This window comes from Chlorocebus sabaeus, chromosome 20 (genome assembly GCF_047675955.1).
Source record: "Chlorocebus sabaeus isolate Y175 chromosome 20, mChlSab1.0.hap1, whole genome shotgun sequence".
Classification (NCBI taxonomy): Eukaryota; Metazoa; Chordata; class Mammalia; order Primates; family Cercopithecidae; genus Chlorocebus; species Chlorocebus sabaeus.
Genome location: NC_132923.1, coordinates 84,179,424 through 84,200,616, shown reverse-complemented (window position 1 = coordinate 84,200,616; position 21,193 = coordinate 84,179,424). Strand labels below are relative to the sequence as shown.

The 21,193-nt window shown below is 45.3% G+C and overlaps 1 protein-coding gene across 3 annotated transcripts in view; it reads left to right on the top strand.

Moving 5' to 3' along the window:
• Positions 1-538: 538 nt before the first annotated feature.
• The window catches only part of SHISAL2A (shisa like 2A), a 33,989-nt gene continuing 13,334 nt past the window's right edge, over positions 539-21,193 (top strand). Inside the window, exons 1-3 of one of the 3 annotated variants that reach the window (XM_038000030.2) lie at positions 656-1,053; positions 10,001-10,140; positions 14,376-14,550. In XM_038000030.2, the coding sequence (XP_037855958.2) occupies positions 872-1,053; positions 10,001-10,140; positions 14,376-14,550 (497 nt within the window). In that variant the 5' untranslated portion in view covers positions 656-871. Of the gene's footprint in view, positions 1,054-10,000; positions 10,141-14,375; positions 14,551-21,193 lie in introns of all 3 variants that reach the window. The other 2 variants (XM_073008123.1, XM_007978738.3) reach the window with 2 other exon arrangements.

The following is a 21,193-nucleotide window of genomic DNA, read 5'->3' as shown; positions in this document are numbered from 1 at the left end:
CCATATTCGGCCCCTTGTCCCAGGCCAGTGGCAGGCAGTATGAACAGAAGAGTGTGGACATTGTCCGTGCACGAGCTAGCTCTCAGCGAAAGAGACTAGCGGGGACTCCAGAAAACGAGGACATCTAAAAGCCCGCTGGAAAAGAGGCACCATGAAAGCCGCAGAAAGCGCAAGGACTTCCTACTAGGCCGCCCCTGGTTAAAATCTCATGGGCTTAGGGCTGCTCTCTGGCCCTCAGCTTTCACCTATAACACGGCTGCGAACATCCCCCGGGCCCCTGGGTTGTTGCGGAAGTTGGGTGAGGTTGTGTTCATTCTCCTCACTGACCCCGCCGTGTGGTCGCCGGCTGGTGTCTTGTCTGTCTGCCCCAGCCCCGAATGCCCCAAGACTCCCGCGCCGGTTGGGTGCAGGTGAGGCGCCCGCGCCCTGGCCTCGAATTCCCGCCCCGCCACTCTGGCCGCGTCGTGGTGTCGTTGCGCACCCAGCGCCCTCGTGCAGGCAGTAGGAGCGCAGTGGGGCGGGGGCGGGAAGCGCAGGCAGAGCCGGGCGAGCACGAGGCTTCCGGCCCAGCTCCCCGCGTCCGCTCCGGCTCCCGCCGCGTTCCCGGCGCCGTCACTCCCGCCGCCCGCCGCCGCCGCCGCCCGCCCCGCCCGTGCCTCCCCTCCGCGCGGGCCGCGCACCTGGCCGCCGCTCGGTCCTCGAGGCCCCGCGCTGCTGTCTCTGTCTCTGTGTCGGCTTCTCTCGGCCCCTCAGTCTCTCCGTCTCTGCGTTCTCAGACTCAGCTCCCTCTCGCTCGGTCCCTCGCTTCCCCGCCGGGCTCTCGCCGGCCGTCTGGTGGCCCGAGGTGGCGGCGGGCCGGGCGCGGGACGCAATGAGCGGTGCCTGCACGAGCTACGTGAGCGCAGAGCAGGAGGTGGTGCGCGGCTTCAGCTGCCCGCGGCCGGGGGGCGAGGCGGCCGCTGTCTTCTGCTGCGGCTTCCGCGACCACAAGTACTGCTGCGACGACCCGCAAAGCTTCTTCCCCTACGAGCACAGCTACATGTGGTGGCTCAGGTACCGGCCCTGGCCCTCACCCTACCTTGATCCCCACTGCAGTCTCAGCTCCTCACCCCAGCCTCAGCCCTCATCCAAGTGCCCACCTGAACATCAGCAGCAATCTCCAGCCCTTACCGTCCTCATGCCCACGTCATCAACCCTACTACCCCCTGAAACCCCATCTCAGCTGGATTTCCTCATCCTGACCCCAACCATTATTTAGAACCATGCTCGGACCTCCCCCTCCTCTAACCCAAAACAATCCTCACTCTATCCCCACCCCAAACTTCGTTCCATCACCACCCTCATCCCAATCCCAAATCACATATCAAGCCTCCCCCTAATAGCAACTTCCATCTTCAAACATTCACAGGCAGCCCTAACTCCACCCCAATCATCATCCACCAAAGTGCCCTTCCTAATATGAACACCAGCCTTATCCCTGACTTTCCACACTCCCCAGTACTGACCCTAGACCTTATTCTATCACCATCCCCAACCTCCTCTTCTGTCCTGCCTGCAATCCCACCTCAGCGCTTCTCCCACATCCTGACTCCAAATATTATTAATATCTAGATCTACATCCAAACCTTAGCCTCCAGCCTTAACCCTTGCCTGGTGCTACACCCCAACCTCAGCCTCAGCCCAGCGTCAACCCTTGGTTCCCTTTTGTATTTAGTCATTCTTTCAGGCACTCTTTACTGAGCACTTAGTGTGTGCCAAGCCCTGTGGTGAGTGCTGGGGATGTACCTCATCCTCAAGCTAAGGCAGAAGACTCGGGAGGCAGAGCTGCCTCCAAGTTCATCACGAGACAATGGCATAGTGCAGAAGCTAGCTCAGGCCATATTTGAAGTGTTGAATCTCCACCCATAGGACCTCAGTTTCCCCATTTGTTCAGGGAAGGGGTTGCATTGCTGGAACCTAAGTGTTGGGTTGAGAGGGTAATAGGTCTCAATCCCTCTGCGTCTCCAAAGGCCTCACCTGGAGAATGGAACTTGATCCTCAGACTACTTTGGGAAACAGCCATCAGCAAAAATCTAGTGGGCCATCTCAGTAGTTAGCGATTTTCCTGTTCCTGGAGGTATATGAGCAGAGGCTGCTGCCCTCTGGGTGGAAAAGGACAGCATCCTATGCCACCAAAACTTCTCAAGTCTCTGGCTTTTCATCTATCAAATGGGCAGCAGGATGATCTATCATTGCCCTGATTTCTGACTAAGGCAGTGGTGAGGGTCAAATGACATAACAGAGATGAAATCAACTTGACATATGCCAATGACAATTACAAATATTATTGCTTTTTCTAGGTGACTCGATCCACAATTCTAAATGATTTTCAGATGGCCAGGTTATCAGATCCTACACATTTGTGCTATTTATAACCCAGGGAATTATATTAATGTATTTTCTGTTCATCCGTATATTCATTCATTCATTCATTCATTCATTCATTCATTCTAGCCTTTACTTTGTGCCAGGCACTTTGCAAGGCATTAGAGACACAAAAATCAATTATTCCCTGCCCCTGAGGAACTCACAGTGTATTTAGAGATACAACGGTAATCACTTGACAAGTTCATTTTGCTTGCTGCCCAGAAAAACCAATGCACTGAGAACAACAGGTTTTGTGGCAAAGAAAGAGTTTAATAATCACAGGGCCAACCAAGTGGCAAAGTAGGACATAATTCTCAAATCCACACCCTCATTCCCCACCCCCCACCCCACCAGAGAATTCAGAGACTATAGTTTTTCAAGCATTGGTGGCAGACAGGGCTAGGGAATAGGGAATGCCAAATGGTTGGATTAAGGATAAAATTGTGGGGGATCAAAGCTACCTTCTTGTGCTGAGTCAGTTGCTGGGGTAGGGGGGCTCACAAAACCAGTTGAGCCAGTTTCTAGTATGGGTTACTAGTCCAGGTGGCACCAAATGGTCTATCAAAATGCAAGGTCTGAAAGATACCTCAAACACCAGTTTTAGGTTTTACAACTCCTCCTGTAGGAGGAGTTGAGGAGATTACAAATCATGTGACCTCCAGCTACATGACTCCTGAACCAACAATTCTAACCTTGTGGTTAATTTGTTAGTTTAACAAAGGCAGTTGCAGTCCCTGAGCAAGGAGGGTGTTAGTTTTAGGAAGGGGCTGTTATCATCTTTGGTTTAGGGTTAAACTATAAACTAAATTCCTCTTACAGTTAACTTGGCCTGTGCCCAGGAATTAAGAAAGACAACTGGAAAGTTAGACGCAAGATGGAGTCAGCTATGTCAGATTTCTCTCACTGTGATAATTTTTCTGTATCAGATTTCTCTCACTGTGATAATACTCGCTAGGGCACTTTCACAGCATTCACCTAAAGTGAAACAATGAAGTTTTGTTGAAGGCCCACTGTGTAGTTAGCATTGAGCTAGGTGTTGAAATAAGACGGTACTGACCTCCCTTGTAAGTACAGAGACAGTGTGGAGCTTTGGGGCTGGTCAGAACCTGTCACTTATTATCTAGGTGGATTGGAAAAGTTATTTAACTTTCTGGTATTTTCTCTCAACTTTAAAATGGTGATAGAGATATTTGTGATGGAATTGTTGTAAGAACTAAGAGAAATAACGCACATGAAAGTGACCAGTGCATATAGTAGGTGCTCAATAAAAGAGTTCCCTTTCCTTGGTTCATAGGTGTGGGAAGTGAAATTCAGTGTGGAAGTGAATTGTCCGGGATCTCCTAGCAATATCGTAGCAGACTGAGATTTAAAGAACATTGCCTAAGACTCTCCAGAGGTTAGATGCTCTCACGCATTCACAACCCTGGCACTTCTCCTCATTTTACACAAGAGAAAACTTGAGAGAGGTTGTTACTATCTGCGAGGGTCCCAGTGAGAGGCAGTGGCAGAGCTGGGTTGAAAACTCAGGCCTGTCTCATCCCAAGCCCTGGCTTGTCCTGTCTACTACTGTCTGAATCTCTCTTATAACCTGATCCACTCAGATGATCTGAAAAATACTCACTGACCCTCTAGTGTCTTCTGGGCACTGTGCTGGCCCCTGGGCACACAGAGGTGAGTAATTCTCTCAGCACCCAGCCAGGACTCCTTCCCTCTTCCACTAGCCTCTTCCCTCGGCAGCTCTTGTGCCTTGTGGTCCCTTCCGTTGCCCTGGAAACTCTGACGTGGCATGCTTTAGTGGCTCAGACAATGCTCTCGTTGGGGTTTGGATGGGCTGATCTCTGAGGTCACATCCCATTCTGTGGGATCAGTGTGTTCCCATTCTGTGACCCCAAGTGGCTAAAAGGCTCTAGGGTGACTCTTCCTGGACTCAGACATAATGTGATTCATAAATACCACAGACAATTGCAAAGTGCAGGAGAGGAACTGAAAGTCCTCAGGATGTCTAGGGCATCAACGTGCTCTGAACCTTGAAATAACTCTTCCGGCATGCTCCTAACAGAGCATATTGCAGGGTGGAGACCTTGTTTTGCTGTAAATTCCATTTGTCTCTTTTCATGAAAGCCAGTCCTTAAAAACATCAAAATCTCCAGGTAAGCACTGTTTCCTGGGAGAGACAGTGCTCAAGGAGAATTGCTATCTTTAAAATTGTGCCTCAGGAAGTGAAGACACCCTGTGCAGAAGCAGTTGGTGCTGTCACACTGTCTGGTCCACTTGCCAAACACCCTCCTCCATCACTAGTTCTGTGTTTTTACCAGGGTGTGAGCCAGAAGACAGCAGCCTTGCAGGAAGGCAGAGTTTGTGGTCAGACCGTGTCTACAGCACCTCATTTTGTCCTTCCCACCACCTGGTGAGATAGAAACGTTTATAAATGAAGGAAATGAAGGTTAGAGTGGTAAAGTGATTTTTCAGTTGGCAGAACCAGGATTTGAACTTAGAACTACCTGACTCCAAAGCCCTTGGTTGTTAGGCTGTCCCTCCAATTCTTTCTTAGGAGTCATAGTGGGTTTTGATCTTTCAGAGTCAGAACAGTGAAATCCTCGAAGGCCCGAGGCTCTCTAATCCAATTTCCTACCCAGGGTAGGAATCTCTAACTTCACTGAAAGATGTAACTCATTCATGTGTCCTGCACAAGCTTCTCCCATGACAGGGACTCATCCCCGCTTGAGGCAGTACATTCACCATGGGACGACTCTGATCATTTGAAGTTCATCTCATGCTAAGCACAGATTTTCCTTCTTTGGAGCCTACCCTGTTGTTCCCAACTCTGTCCTTGGAGTTTGGTTCCTCTGTCACCAGGACAGATCAGCAGAGACAGTGTCTGCCCCCCTGACCTCCCATCTGGGACATATCACCCCAGAGTCATGGAAGAGGATGGACAAGAAGGCTGGAGAAAGAATGGTAGACGGGGACAAACAAAACTCTCCCCCTCACTCCTCAAAGAGCCTCTCTTAGAGGCCCCTTTCCATCCAGGTACCCAGCGTTGTCCCACACACGGGTCCCAAGCAAAGCACAAGTCTCCCAGATAACAGCCCTATGAACAGTAAGTGTATCTCAAATGAGAAAACAACGTTTAATTAAAGTAACTAAAGAACTGAAAAGCTCTACATACTCAATGTAAAAAATATGAAAAGCACAAGAGAAACAAAAAGAGAAAGAAGTCATGAGTAATCCAGTGTCTAAGCTTGGATTCACCAGAAGACTCTGAGATGAGAATTTGATGGCAAGTAGTTTACGTGGAAAGTGATCCCAAAAATCACTGATAGAGGATGAGAAAGTGAGACAGGGAGGGGAAGAATCCAACAATGGTGTATTACCAAGCAAATTACACCAGAGGTAACTGGAGCTTAAACTCTGCCAGCCAGTATAGAATGTACTCCTCAGGGTTATCCCACCTGATGGCCAGGAAGCTGGATATTTAGCTAACAATTTCTGTCAGTCATTGGTCATGGACTGGTGGGGTAAGGACAGCATTGATTATCCTGTACTATTGACTTGCCAGTGTGTCCATGGAGCCTGTTCTGGGCCCAAGAAACCCCTCAAACAAAGAGATAACAGCTGTTGGCAATAGAAACTTTGGACAGGATAGCCAAGGCAGGCAGATTGCTTGAGCCTAGGAGTTGGACACAACCTTGGGCAACATGGTGAAACCCGGTTTGTACAAAGAAATATCAAAATTAGCTCAGTGTGGTGGCACATGCCTGTAGTCCCAGCTACTCAACAGGCTGAAGCAGGAGGATCACTTGAGCCCGGAAGGTTGAGGTTGCAGTGAGCCATGATGGTGCCACTGTACTCCCGCCTGGGTGACAGGGTGAGATCCTGTCTCAGAAAAAAAAAAAAAAAAGAAGGAAACTTTGGCCAGAATATCAGAGTATTCCACACTGATAAGATCCAAGGGGCCCCAGACAGGACCTCCACATCCTGAACTGCCCAGAGACAGCCTGTTAGTTGGTGTATCTCCATCAACCTTGATTGTGTACATGTGTATAGTTAAGTATATATGTATACTTATTTAGTTAAATTGGGGTTATGCCATGTAATTAGTAGTATGCCTTGTTCTTTTCAATGAATATTATCAATAAGTTCATAAAAATTTATCTCTTATCTTAGATATTAAGATCTAGGCCAGGCGCAGTGGCTTACGCCTGTAATCCCAGCACTTTGGGAGGCCGAGGCAGGTGGATCACGAGGTCAGGAGATCGAGACCATCCTGGCTAATACGGTGAAACCCTGTCTCTGCTAAAAATACAAAAAATTAGCCAGGTGTGGTGACGGACACCTGTAGTCCCAGCTACTCAGGAGTCTGAGGCAGGAGAATGGCATGAACCCGGGAGGCAGAGCTTGCAGTGAGCCGAGATTGTGCCACTGCACTCCAGCCTGGGCGACAGAGCGAGACTCCATCTCAAAAAAAAAAAAGAAAAAAGGAAAAATTAAAATCTAAAAGATCTGAAAACATTTTTGGCTTTTTTGAGACAGAGTCTTGCGTCTTGCTCTGTCACCCAGGCTGGAGTGCAGTGGCACCATCATGGCTCACTGCAGCCTCCACCTCCTGGGCTCCAGCTACCCTCTCTCCTCAGCCTCCTGAGTAGCTGAGACTACAGGCGTGTGGTCACCTTGACAGGCTAATTTTTGTATTTTTTGTAGAGACAGGGTTTCACCATGTTACCTGGGCTGGTCTTAAATTCCTGGGCTCAAGTGATCCACCCGCCTCGTTCTCCCAAAGTGCTGGGATTACAGGTATGAGCCACAGTGCCCTGCCTGAAAACATCTATATCATTAATAAGGTCTCTATATATGCTATACTGTTCCATTGCAGAGAGTCCAATAATTTATTTAGATGGGAAGGCAGACTCTTCAAAGCTCTCAGGTGTTTTGGTTGAGTGAAATTAGCCATTAACTAACAGGGAGCGAAATCCTGCACAAGTGGCAAGGGCAGGAGTCTGGGGCCAGAGTCAGGGAAGAAGATAGGCAGGAGAGCTAGAGAAGAAAGGGTAGGCAAAGACAAAGCCTGATGCCACCTATGCCTTCTCATTGGGAGAGTGCATAGTAGGTACCAAACTGTATTTACCAACTGCCTACCACAGGCCAGGGTCTAGACAATGAGAGGATAAGGCTGATTAAACATGGTTTTGGCCGGACACGGTGGCTCATGCCTGTAATTCCAGCTCTTTGGGAGGTTGAAGGCAGGGGAATCACTTGAGCTCTATAATCCTGCCTACTGGGGAGGCTGAGGCAGGAGAATCAAGACTCCGTCTCAAAAAAAAAAAAAAGAAAGAAAGAAAAAAAGAAAAGAAAGAAAAAAAAAAAAAGAAACACATATTTGGTCTCTGCCCCTGGTTCCTGAGTTGAAGCTCCTAAAGCCCTTGTAGATAGAGAGGCTAGGAGCATCATTCGTTCTAAAATTTGATCTCTGAACCCCCAGTTCCTGACACAGAGCTCCTAAATTCCTTGTAATTTCCTGGGTGATAAGAGCATCTTTTGTTCTAATGAGATGACTCACGGTGGGCTCCTGGAGAGCCTCAGGATGGGGGCTGGTTGCCAGGGAAACCAACCATGTGATTAGAGCACTGAAACTTACAGCCCCACCTCACTCCAACCTCCAGGGAGGGGAGAGGGCCCAGAGGTTGAGTTGATCACCAATAAAATCCCAAAGACAGGGTTTAGAGAACTTCTGAATTGCTGAACACGTGGAGGTCCCTGAAGGGTTGTGTGATTGGAGACCACATGGAAGCTCCACGGCCCTCCCCTATACCTTGCCTTATGTATCTCTTCCATCTGGCCATTCATCTGCATCCTTTGTAATATCCTTCTTCCTAATCAACCGGTAAACGTAAGTGTTTTTCTGAGTTCAGTGAGCTGTCCTAGCAAATTAATCAAACCCAAGGAAGGGGCCATGGGCACACTGATTTATAGCTGGTGGGTCAGAAGTACAGGTGACAACCTACTACTTGCAATTGGTATGGGAGGGCAGGAGGGAGTCTTGTGGGACTGAGGCCGTAACCTGTGGGAGCTGACACTATTTGCCTAGAGATGGTGCCAGAATTGAATCAAATTATAGGACACCCAGTTGGTGTCTGCTGGAGAATTGCTTGATGTGTGGGGGAAAACCCCCCATACATCTGGTGTCAGAAGTGTTGTGTTGAGTGTTGTGGGAGGAAAAAATGAAGCTGTTTCTTCCTTCAGACCAGGTGACCAAGGCCTGATCTGGGGCAGAGGCAGTGAGGTTAGAGGGTGAGGGACCAGCAGTGGAGAGGTATTTGAGACATGGAGTTGACACTGACGTGGTGAGCAGAACAATGGAGGTTGGGTCAGAAGTTACCTGAGGCTTGGCTGGGCACGGTTGGCTCATGCCTGTGATTCCAACATTTTGGGAGGTTGAGGTGAGAGGACTGCTTGAGGCCAGAAGTTTGAGATCAGCCTGGACAATGCAGAAAACCTGGTCTCTATTTTTTTTTTAAAAAAAAAAGGGTGGGGGACGGCGGGGGGTGCCGTGGGACAGGGTGCCAGGTGTGGTGACTCATGCCTGTAATCCCAGCACTTTGGGAGGCAAAAGTGGGTAGATTGCTTGAGCTCAAGTGCCTGGGCAACATTGCAAAACCCCATCTCTTAAAAAAATACAAAAGCATTAGCTGGGTGTGGTGGCACACACCTGTGGTCCCAGCCATTCAGGAGGCTGAGATGGGAGGACTGCTTGAGCCCAGGAGGTTGAGGATGCAGTGAGCCAAGATGGCAACACTGCAGTTCAATCTGAGTAACAGAGCAAAGACCTTGTCTTAAAACAAAAAGAAAAGAAATTACCTAAGCCTGGAAGGACAGCTGGCTTTTAACTAAGGCCTACTATATGTGTCTTGATTCTTAAGAAACAGCAGTATGGGGGGTCCCCTAGGACCATCTCCAGCTCCCTGAGGTGGGAGCAGGTGAGGAAAGTAGGGAGGGAAGGAGATGGTGCTGCTGAGCGGGGTCAGGTATGAGTCCTTGGTGGTGAGTCCTTTGCGTATAGTTGGTGCACTTTCTTTCCCACGCTAAAGCATAGAAAGCTTGTTTAAGATAAGTAGGGACAAAACAAAAGTCAAAGCTGATTCCTACAACACAACACAAATTTTTTTTTTTTTTTTTTTGAGACAGAGTCTTGCTCTGTCACCCAGGCTGGAGTGCCGTGGCACGATCTCGGCTCACTGCAACCTCCGCCTCCCGAGTTCAAGTGATTCTAGTGCCTCAGCCTCCCGAGTAGCTGAGATTACAGATTACAGGAGCCACCACCACGTCCGGCTAATTTTTGTATTTTTAGTATTTAGACCATGTTGGCCAGGCTGGTCTTGAATTCCTGACCCTAAGTGATCTGCCCGCCTCGGCCTCCCAAAGTGCTGGGATTACAGGCATGAGCCACTGTGCCTGACCTAAATTTTTAAAAAAATATTTTTATTCTGTACATTTTCTTCCCAGCAGACTCATTCTAGCCTAGCTACAACACTTTTATAACATCTGCCTCCCAAGTCCCTTCCTGACTCTCAGCTCCCATGTGGTCTTCTCTCCCCAGCATTGGCGCTCTCGTGGGCCTGTCTGTAGCAGCAATGGTCCTTCTCACCTTCATTGTTACCGCCTGTGTGCTCTGCTACCTGTTCATCAGCTCTAAGCCCCACACAAAGTTGGACCTGGGCTTGAGCTTACAGACAGCAGGTAAGGAAGTTGCCAGGTGATGTCCTTGTATTCAGTAAACTAGCACCTTTTCAGTGGGGAGAAATGTAGAAATGATGTTTGGAACATTTGCCTCATGACTATTCCTGGAATATGCAGAAGCAGCAGCACATTTTTCAGGAGATTCATGATCTAAACATTTTCATCCCAGACTCTTCATGTTTACAGTGTTTGTCAAAATAATTTAATGTAGACAACAGTCCATTTGTCACACAAAGATTAATCCATGTTGTGGATTTTCTAAGATGATGTTTTAATGTTAGCCTTGGGGAATGCAAACTGATTTTAATATGAACTCAAACAAAATATAATTAATTGTTAAAATTTGCTGCTTCCAAACTCATAATTTATCAGAAATGAAATACAAGCACTTTTATTGTGTGTATGTGTTTTTTAAAAATAATCTGATGTTCCAGACTATGCATTTCTTCATCACTATAGGTTATCAAGAGCCTCTAAGGGGTCAAGAAAAAAAAGTGTTGCTTTTTCACAAGCCTTTTTTGCACACATTTTGACAACTTCCTGAAAGGTACTGTGAAAGATACAAGTCTCTGGGCCAGGTGCGGTGGCTCACGCCTGTAATCTCAGTACTTTGGGAGGTCAAGGCAGGCGGATCACAAGGTCAGGAGTTCAAGACCAGCCTGGCCAACATGGCGAAACCCTGTCTCTACTAAAAATACAAAAATTAGCCAGGCATGGTGGTGCGCACCTGTAATCCCAGCTACTCAGGAGGCTGAGGCAGGAGAATCGCTCGAACTTGGGAGGCGGAGGTTGCAGTGAACCGAGATCGCACCACTGCACTCCAGCCTGGGTGACAGAGCAAGATTGCTTCTCAAAAAAAAAAAAAAAAAAAAAAAGACGAAGGAAGGGTGACAGGAGGCATCGGGGAGGTAGTAGTAGCCAAGTCTCAGAGAAAGAGAGGACTGAATGCCATCATTTGTAAACACGAACTTTCCAAGTTAACAATAAAAATACAAGCAGCAGCACAAGAATCCTTCTCAGATCCTGATGACTGTGAATAATCCAGCTGTGTCTGAGCAGCGAAAAGCAGGAGGGGTCACTTTTGAGGGTGGAAGGATTCAGCTGGCTCCCCTTGGAGGGAGAAAGACCTGAGAGGCAGTGGCAGGGGAAGAGAAAAACATCTGCATGTAGACCCAGCCTGGTGAAGACCAGAGACAGTTGAGGCTTCAAAGTTTTTTGTGGTGTTTGAGACAAGGTCTCACTCTCGTCACCCAGGCTGGAATGCAGTGGCATGATCATGGCTCACTGTAGCCTGGCACTCCTGGACTCAGGTGATTCTCCCACCTCAGCCTTCTGAATAGCAGAACTACAGGCATGCAGCACCACACCTGGCTAATTTTTTGTATTTTTAGTAGAGATGGGGTTTCGCCACCCTGCTTAGGCTGGTCTCGAACTCCTGGCCTCAAGCAATTCACCTACCTTGGCCTCCCAAAGTGCTGGGATTACAGGTGTGAGCCACTGCACACAGCTGGTTTCACCTTTTATAGAGAATAATTATAAAGGTTAATGAAAGACATAAAAGAACCTGACTATATGGGAGATATGGCACGTATGTGGATAGAAAGGCTCAATATCATAGAAATGCCAGTCCTTCCTAAATTAACCTATATATAAAAATAAATTAAAATGTTTCATGAAATTTGTCAAATTAATTCTAAAGTTAATCTAGAGGCATACAGGTGGAACAGTGAACAACACAATTTTGGAAAACAAAGAAGAGGAGGGATTTGCTCTATCAGGCAGTGGGATATTTTTAAAAATACAGGATTTCTGTTTAAAAATATAAGTTTTGTGATATTGGCACAGAAATTGACAAATAGAATTGGGCAATGCAGTGGTTTTAAACTGAGTACAAATTTGCTCCCTCAGGACAATTGGCAATGTCTGTAAACATTTTTGGTTGTCACAATCGGGGAAGGGATACCATTGATATCTATTGGCAGAGGCCAGGGATGCTGTTTAACAGCCTGTAGTAAAGAGGACAGTACCTTGCAACAAAGAATTATCTGGCCCAAAATGTCAATAGTACCAGTTGAGAAACTCTAGAGTAGAGAATAGAGTACTAAAGTTGAAAAACCTAGACTAGAAAGAGTCCAGAAACAGACTAATTAAAATATAGGAATTTGTATAAAATGTATAATTTTCTAAAAAATAAAGGAAAAGATTGGCAAATGTCCCTACATCAAGTACAAATAATATGACACTGTATGTGCAGTTAAAAAAAAGTGATGGACTGCAAAGATATTATATTACATTAAATATCTACGCATGCACACACACACGCGCACGCACACACATACACAATTAGTCCTCATTATTCTCCAATTCTGTATTTGCAAATTTGCCTACTTGCTAAAATTTACTTGTAACGTCAACATCAATACTCAAGGCAATTCTGAGGTCATTTGTAAATGTGTGCACGCACAGAGTAGCAAAAAATTTGATTTACACATGTATCTTAGGTGATATTGAATAAGGTATGCTCTGCCTTCTCTTTGCAACTCTCATGGTATAAGCAAGTGTCCTTTTCTCAGTCTATTTAGTGCCATGATTTTTGCGTTTTTCTTATTTTTAATTGGTGATTTCACTGTTTTGTTTTGGTTTATTTTTATTTTTATTTTTTGAGATGGAGTCTTGATCTGTCACCCGGGTTGGAGTACAGTGGTGCGATCTCAGCTCACTGCAACCTCTGTCTCCCGAGTTCAAGCAATTCTCCTGCCTCCGCCTCCCAAGTAGCTGGGACTACAGGCACCCACAACCATGTCCAGTTAATTTTTATTGTATTTTTAGTAGAGACAGAGTTTCACTATGTTGGCCAGGCTGGTCTTGCATTCCTGAACTCAGGTGATCTGCCCGCCTTGGCCTCCCAAGGTGCTCACAGGTGTGAGCCACTATGCCCAGCCTGTTTTTGATGTTTTAGAGACATGAATTTTAGGTTATAGTGCTGTTGGCCATGAGTTCAATGTTAATGAATCAATAACATATTAAATAAGGTCACTTGAAACAGAAACACACATAGAAAAACAAAGTTACATATTGATCAGTTGACAAAAATGTGACCAGAGGCTCACAGGAACCTAACCTTGTATTTCCCCCAGGAGCAATAATTCAGTATTTGTTAATTTAGTGTTTGCTGTGACTTTATAGAACATAACTACCATGAATAATGAGAATCAACTGTATATAAAACAAGGCAGGATTGATACAAGTACACCTTAAAAGATGAGAAAAATTTACTTTGTTAAAAAAGAAATACAAATGCCCAATGCACATGAAAAGATGCTCAACATTACTAATAATCAGGGGAATGCAATTCAAAAATGATACATCCAGGCCAGGCACTGTGACTCACACCTATAATCTCAGCACTTAGGGAGGTGGAGGCGGGCAGATCACTTGAGGTCAGGAGTTCGAGACCAGCCTAGCCAACATGGTAAAACCCGTCTCTACAAAAAATACAAAAATTAGCCATGCGTAGTGGCGTACACCTGTAGATCCAGCTACTTGGGGAGCTGAAGTGGACGGATTGCTTGAGCCCAGAAGGTGGAGGTTGCAGTGAGCCAAGATCGGCCACTGCACTCTAGCCTGGGCGACAGATCAAGACCCTGTCTCAAAAAAAAAAAAAAGAAGAAACATCTTTATTAAAAAAAAAAATTACATTGGCAAAAGCCCAAAAATGTATCATATTAAAAGTGAGAAGTTTGGAAGGTTGGGGTGGGGGAAGCAGATGCTCTCATATACTACTGGTAAGAGTATACATTGGTACAACCACTTTGTAGAGAATTTTGGTACTATCTATTTAAATAATATATCTAATATATCACATATAATTATATATTATATATTTATATATAATTATATATTTCATTATTATATAATTAATTATCTATATGTTATTATCAACATTATATAATTGTTAGTTTTATATATATACCCTGTTACTCAGTAATTCTACTTCTAATTAGCTGCCTTAAAGAAATAGTTGCATTAGAAGAGGACAGACATCTTAAGAACCTGTCACATTGGAAACTAAATGTCCATAGGTAGAGGAATGGATCATAAACTGTGGTATAATAGAATAATGAAATAGTGATACTATAGGTAAAAGGAATGAACTAGCTGTAAATGTACCATATTATTTGCTCTTTATGGTAACTGGGTAGGGTATAGATCATGTTATTACTTTCATTTTACAGATGAGGAAACTGAGATCCAAAGTCACCAAATGAGTGACAGAGCCAACTCTCCCCTTCACCCTCCTTCCTCTCCTTATCCCTGTTGCTGTGAAAAGGTCATCCCTACAATGTGCCAGACACTGTTTGAAATTTCACACGCACCATCTCCTCTAATCTTTCCAGCTATCCCAGTGAGGTAGGTCTCATTATAACCCATTTTATAGATGCAAAAATCAGGTCTCAGAGAGCTTAGATAATTTGCACAAGGGGTCACACACAGCTTGTGATTGTGGAGCTGGAAATCAAACATGTCTTTCTGCCTCCAAAGTCCTGCTCTTTTCATCCTCCTAGAGCAGGACTGTGGGATGTTCTGGCTTGTGCTCTGTGCTCCTAGGCTCACCCCACCCTACCCATCCCCTAGGTCCTACTTTTCTGGCTCAAGGGGAGTACAGTTCATCCCTCGGCCCTGTGAATGGAAACCATCCTCCTGCTTTTCACTGCTCAGCCACCAGCTGGATATTCAGTCACGAGGATTTGAGACAGCATGTCCTCTTGCTTTTTGCTGCTTATTTTTAAGAAGAAAAGTGCATTGCCTGACCTTTTACTAAATAACAGCTTTAGGCTCTCTCTGCCTTTTGCTCAAACTCAGCTCTTAGTTCCTCCCCTTCTTCTTCATTAAGTGTTGTCCTCTCCTTCCCTCTGCACCCAGAGCAGCAACCCAGGAGCCTCCTTCTGCATCTGAGATGGTTATAGGCCCACTATCTTACATTCATCAGAGCTTTACTGTTGACAGACTTTCATTTCTGTTTGCTCTTTTGTGCTTCAATAGGACATGGAGAGAGGCCTTTACCCCCATTTTATAGCAGAGGAAACCAAGGCTCAGCCAAGGGAGATGAACTAAGTCCACACAGCCAGTGAGCATGTGTCACGGCAATGTCAACCCAGATCTCCCAGACTCTAAAGCCTATGATCACTGCACTGTCCCTTGGGGTCCTTATCTCTGAGTGTGGAGGCAGGGGTGGGGTGGGGAGTGCCTTGGCAAGAGCAGAGTGTAAATGGAAAAGCAGTTTCTGAAATAGGCTTCTTTCCCTGCCCAGGCATTCTGTACTCTGTCCCATCACCCCCACACCCATCCCATCCCCAAACTTGGGATGGCCATGAAGACCATAACTTTCTTATTCTGGTACTTTGTGAGGAACTGGCTAGATCAGAAAAGTGCCTGAGTTCCTACTGTTGAGCTGGGCACTGTGCTAAGGACTTCAAACACATCTTCCCCTTCAACCTGCTCAACTACTCTGCCTGGTGATTATTATCAACTCCCATTTTGCAGATGAGGTCAGTGAGGTTAGTGTACAGGTGATATCTAGGTACCTTTAATAAGATACTAAAACATTGGGGGAAAATTAAAGAGTACAATTCTTATCCTCTTCTGAAAGGTGTCGGTGAAGAGGTCGTTAGTCAGCCATTCTCATCAACTAGAACTCAAAGGCTCCTAAAAATAAAGTCTGATGCTCTCACTGTATAGATGGGGCAGCTGAGGCCCAGAGAGAGGCAGTTATGTGCCTAAGGTCACCCAGCCAATTGGTGGCCAAGCCTTTGCCTCCCAGCCAGAGACCTTTCCCTGCAGCAGCTGTCCCTATACTGCAGAATGACTTTCATCAGCCCCTCCCACCTTCCACAGAAGGCTCAGTCACGTCACCTCACAGCCCACTGCTTTTTAATTAACCATACTTGAGAGGTAACACCAAGGAACCAAACGTGCCTCAGTCAGTGATGAGTTTGTTTTGACTCATCTCCAAACAGGGGGAGAACCTGAGAACTCCTTTCCAAGCTGGTCACCACAGGCTAGGCCCATGTTCAGGGTTGAGAACCCCAGGTAATGGGGGACTGGCCACAGAAGTCCTTGGAGAAAGGAGAGAAGGCACAGCGCTGAGCAGAGATGCCAGAAAACCTGGCTCTAATCTTGGCCTTGCTGCTCTCAGTGTGTGGCCTTAAGCAAGTCGTTTTTCTCTCGACCTCAATTTACTCTAAAATGTGTACCATCATTCCTACTAAGAAAGTTGTTGCAAAAACTAGAAATGGTGCTCACTGGTATTTAGTCTCAAATACATAGCAGGCTTTTTACCAATTAGTGGTTCTCATTTTAATTATTATTAGGTGCTTCAATTTTTACATGTTAGTAATCTCAAACATACCATTTTCTTTTTTAAAAAACCTTTTTTTTTTTTGAGATGGAATCTCCCTCTGTTACCCAGGCTGGAGTACAGTGGTGTGATCTTGGCTCACTGCAACCTTCACCTCCCAGGTTCAAGCAATTCTCCTGCCTCAGCCTCTCATGTAGCTGGGACTACAGGCACCTGCCACCACACCTGGCTAATTTTTGTATTTTTAATAGAAACGGGGTTTCACCATGTTAGCCAGGCTGGTCTCGAACTCCTGACCCCAGGTGATCCACCCGTCTCAGCCTCCCAAAGTGCTGGAATTATAGGTGTGAGCCACTACACCTGGCCTAACCTTTTTTTTTTTTTTTTAAATAGCTTCCCGCATAAGCCAAAAATGTGATGTAATTGCTAAAAAAAAAAAAAAAAAAAAGTGAGTGGAACCTCAGGTCACATTAACAGAGTAGAAGGTCTGGAAGCAAAGGAGTGATGATCTATTTTAACTTTCAGTTGGATAGAACTCAGCAGCCATCACATCTCAGAAATAACTTTTTATCGTCTATTCTGTAGGTTCTCAACTTTGGTTTTCAATTTCCTGAGGGTCCCCAAACATAGCAGTGGGGATTCTTGAGCAATCTCCAATATGGCAAAGGGTTTTTTTTGTTTTTTTGTTTTTTTGTTTTTTTTAGACAGAGTCTCGCTCTGTCGCCCAGGCTGAAGCACAGTGGCGCGATCTCGGCTCACTGCAACCTCCACCTCCTGGGTTCAGGCAGTTCTCTGCCTCAGCCTCCCGAGTAGCTGGGATTAAAGGCACCTGCCACCACTCCCGGCTAATATTTGTATTTTTAGCAGAGATGGGGTTTCACCATCTTGGCCAGAGGCTGGTCTTGAACTCCTAACCTCATGATCCACCTGCCTTGGCCTCCCAAAGTGCTGGGATTTACAGGTGTGAGCCACCGCGCCTGGCCAAACAATTTTTTTTTTTTTTTTTGAGACGGAGTCTTGCCCTCTTGCCCAGGCTGGAGTGCAATGGCGCCATCTTGGCTCACTGCAACCTCTGGCTCCCAGGTTCAAGCAATTCACCTGGCTACAACATTGCAAAGGTTTTATGGGGACCAATTTTCTTCTCTTTGAGCTAGAGTTATATCAGTTCCAGGGGGTAATTAACATAGGTGCTCTCCTGCTGATCAGAGCTCTTTGATTAATACAGAATGGAAAAAATTAGTACTTAATAAATGCAGTCTATTATGTAGACAGAATCCTTCAGAACTTGGAGTTCAAAGGGAAAGAAGTAGAAAAATTAGGCCAGTTGTATTTTCTACACCATTTTATGAAGTAGTAACAGATCCAGAGAGGTGAAGGGTTTGGCACAAAGTAGCACAATGATTTAATACCAGAATGAGGACTTGAGCCAAGGTCTTGTAACTCCTGGAAGCCCAGGGGATTCCCCAGAGCCCTGGCTGGCCAGCTGCTCAGAGCCCCATAATTTGAGATGGACTTTGACCAATCAGGTGATCAGAGGCAGGTGACTACCTCAGATCTGGGAACCAGGTCATGTGAGGATTAGGTAAAGAGTTGGGGATAGTTGGCCTTGAACAGAGGCGACTCCGGGCTCACAGCCTAGGGCCTCAGATCTCTGCAAGGTTGTTCTGGGACAAGAGGATCAGACATTTTTATGAGGATCGAGAGAACAGAGCTGAAATCAGTGGGGAAAGCCACAGGGAGACGGATGTTGAGTCAATAAAGGTAGAACTTATTTAGAGTATACCTGAAACACTGCAGAGAGCAACTCCATCACTCTTGGCCGTATTTCACTCACAAATTTGTAAACCTTGGGTTTGTTTTGTCTTGTTTTTTAAAAAAGCACCTCTATCCATGGAAGGTAATCAGGAAAAGGCTAAATATGGGATTCAGCTAAGGGGATTCTTGTATTGAAGAGAAGGTTGAAGTAAATCCCTGTACCAGTTGGAATGCCTTAAAATGAAAGCTTAACAAAGAATCCCAAGGTGTCTATAAAACATGCACAAAATAACCTGTTAGAAGTAGGTGTGTTTGGGCCGGGCACAGTGGCTCACGCCTGTAATCCCAGCACTTTGGGAGGCCGAGGTGGGCAGATCATGAGGTCAGTAGATCAAGACCATCCTGGCTAACATGGTGAAACCCCATATCTACTAAAAATACAACAAAATTAGCCGGGTGTGGTGGCGGGTGCCTGTAATCCCAGCTACTCGGGAGGCTGAGGCAGGAGAACGGCATGAACCCCGGAGGCGGAGCTTGCCGTAAGTGGAGATTGTGCCACTGCACTCCAGCCTGGGCGACAGAGCGAGACTCCATATCAAAAAAAAAAAGAACTAAGTGTGTTTAGCAAGGTTACAGTAAAGTCAAAACCAAGCATCAATTGTATTTATATATACTACTAACAAAAAATTAGAAACCCAAACTAAAAACACAATAATACCATTTACAGTTACTCCAAAATAAATGAAATACTTAGGTAAAATTTAACAAAACATGTGCAGGGTCTGTATGTTAAAAACTACAATATCCCAGCACTTTGGGAGGCCAAGACTGGAGGATCACTTGAGCCCAGGAGTTTGAGACCATTCTGGGCAACATGATGAGACTCCTGTCTCTACAAAAAAAAAAAAAAAAAAAAAAAAAAAAGCAGGTCATGGTGGCGTGTGCCTGTAGTCCCAGCTACTGGAAGGTGAGATGGGAGGGTCGCTTGAGCCCAGGAGGCGGAGGCTGCAGTGAGCCAAGATCACACCACTGCACTCCAGTCTGGGTGACAGAGCAAGACTCTGTCTCAAAAAAAGAGAAAGCTACAAAATGCTTAGCTAGGCATGATGGCATGTGGCTGAGGTGGGAGGATCCCTTGAGCCCAAGAGTTCAAGGCTCACTTGTAAGCTATGATCATGTCACTGTACTCCAACCTGAGCAACAGACAGAGACCCCTGTCTCTAAAAATAACCAACCAAACAAAAAACTACAAAATGCTGATGAAGGAAATCAAAGAAGACCTAAAATGGAGAGATACACTATGTTCATGAATTGCAAAACTCAACATAGTAAACATAAAAATTGCAACCCGCCCTTTTTTTTGAGACAGGGCTTTGCTCTGTTACCCAGGCTGGAGTGCAGCGGCATAATCTAGCCTCAACTTCCTGGGCTTAAGTGACCCTCCCATCTCAGCCTCCCAAGGAGCTCAATGGAAAAGAATTCACAGAAAAATAAACAGAAAATTAGGCCAGTCATATTTTCTACTCCATTTTATGAAGTAGTAACTGAGATCCAGAGAAGAGAAGGGTTTGGCACAAAGTAGCACAATGTTTAATACCAGAATGAGGACTTGAGCCAAGGTCTTGTAACTTCTGGAAGCCCCTGGGGTTCCCCTGAGGCTTGGCTGGCAGCTGCCCAGACCCCCATAATTGGAGAGGGACCACCACACCCTGTTAATTTTTTATTTTTGTAGAGATGGGTTCTTGCCATGTTGTCCAGGCTGGTCTTGAACTCCTGGGCTCAAACAATTCTCCTTGGCCTTTCAAAGTACAGGGATTACAGGTGTGAGCTACTATGCCTGGCCAAAATGGCAGCTTTTTTTGTTTGTTCGTTTAATAGATAAGCTAATTCTCAAATTTATATATAGAGAGACAAAGGAACTAGAATAGCTAAAGTAATATTGAAAAAGAATAATAAAGTTGGAGGAAATCACACTACCCAATTTTAAGACTTATTGTATAACAACATGATAAACAGTAATGAGGTTAGTGTGGTATTGGATGAGGGAAGGACACATGCATAGATCAAAATATGGTCCAGAAGTAGACTGACGTCATAAGGTTGTCCAACAGATTTTTGACAAAGGTGCAAAACCAATTCAACTGGGGAAGAATAATCTTTTCAATAAATGGTGTTAAAACAACTAAACTTCCATAAGTAAAAAATAAACCTTTACCTAGATCCCACACCTTTGACAAAACTTATCTCAAAAAAGATCTAAATGTAAACCAAAAAACTCTAACACTTTTAGAAGAAAACAGGGAAAAATCTTCATGACCTGCGGTTATGCTAAGAATTCTTAAACAAGACATCAAAAGCACAGTACATTTTTAAAAAGATAAACCAGTATTCATCAAAGTTCAAAATTTTAATGCTGTGAAAGATCCTGTTAAGAGGATGAAAAGGCAAGCCTCAGACTGGAGAATATATTCACATATTTGACAAAGGACTTTTATCCAAAATATATAAGGATTGGTTGGGTGTGGTGGCTCACACCTGTAATCCCAGCACTTTGGGAGGCCCAGGTGGGCGGATCACTTGAGGTCAGGAGTTCGAGACCAGCCTGGCTGACATGATGAAACCCCGTCTCTACTAAAAATACAAGAAGAATTAGCCAGGTCTTGTAGCACAAGCCTGTAATCCCAGCTACTCAGGAGGCCGAGGCAGGAGAATCGCTTGAACCCAGGAAATGGATGTTGTGGTGAGGTGAGATCATGCCACTACACTCCAGCTTAGATGACAGAGTGATATGTCTCAATAAATGAATAAATAAATAAATAAAACAAAATATATAAAGAACACCTTAAATTCAACATTAAGAAAACAAACAATCCCATTAGAAAATGAACGGAAGACTTGAACAGACACTTCATTAAAGAGGAACAGAGAACAATCTATGTT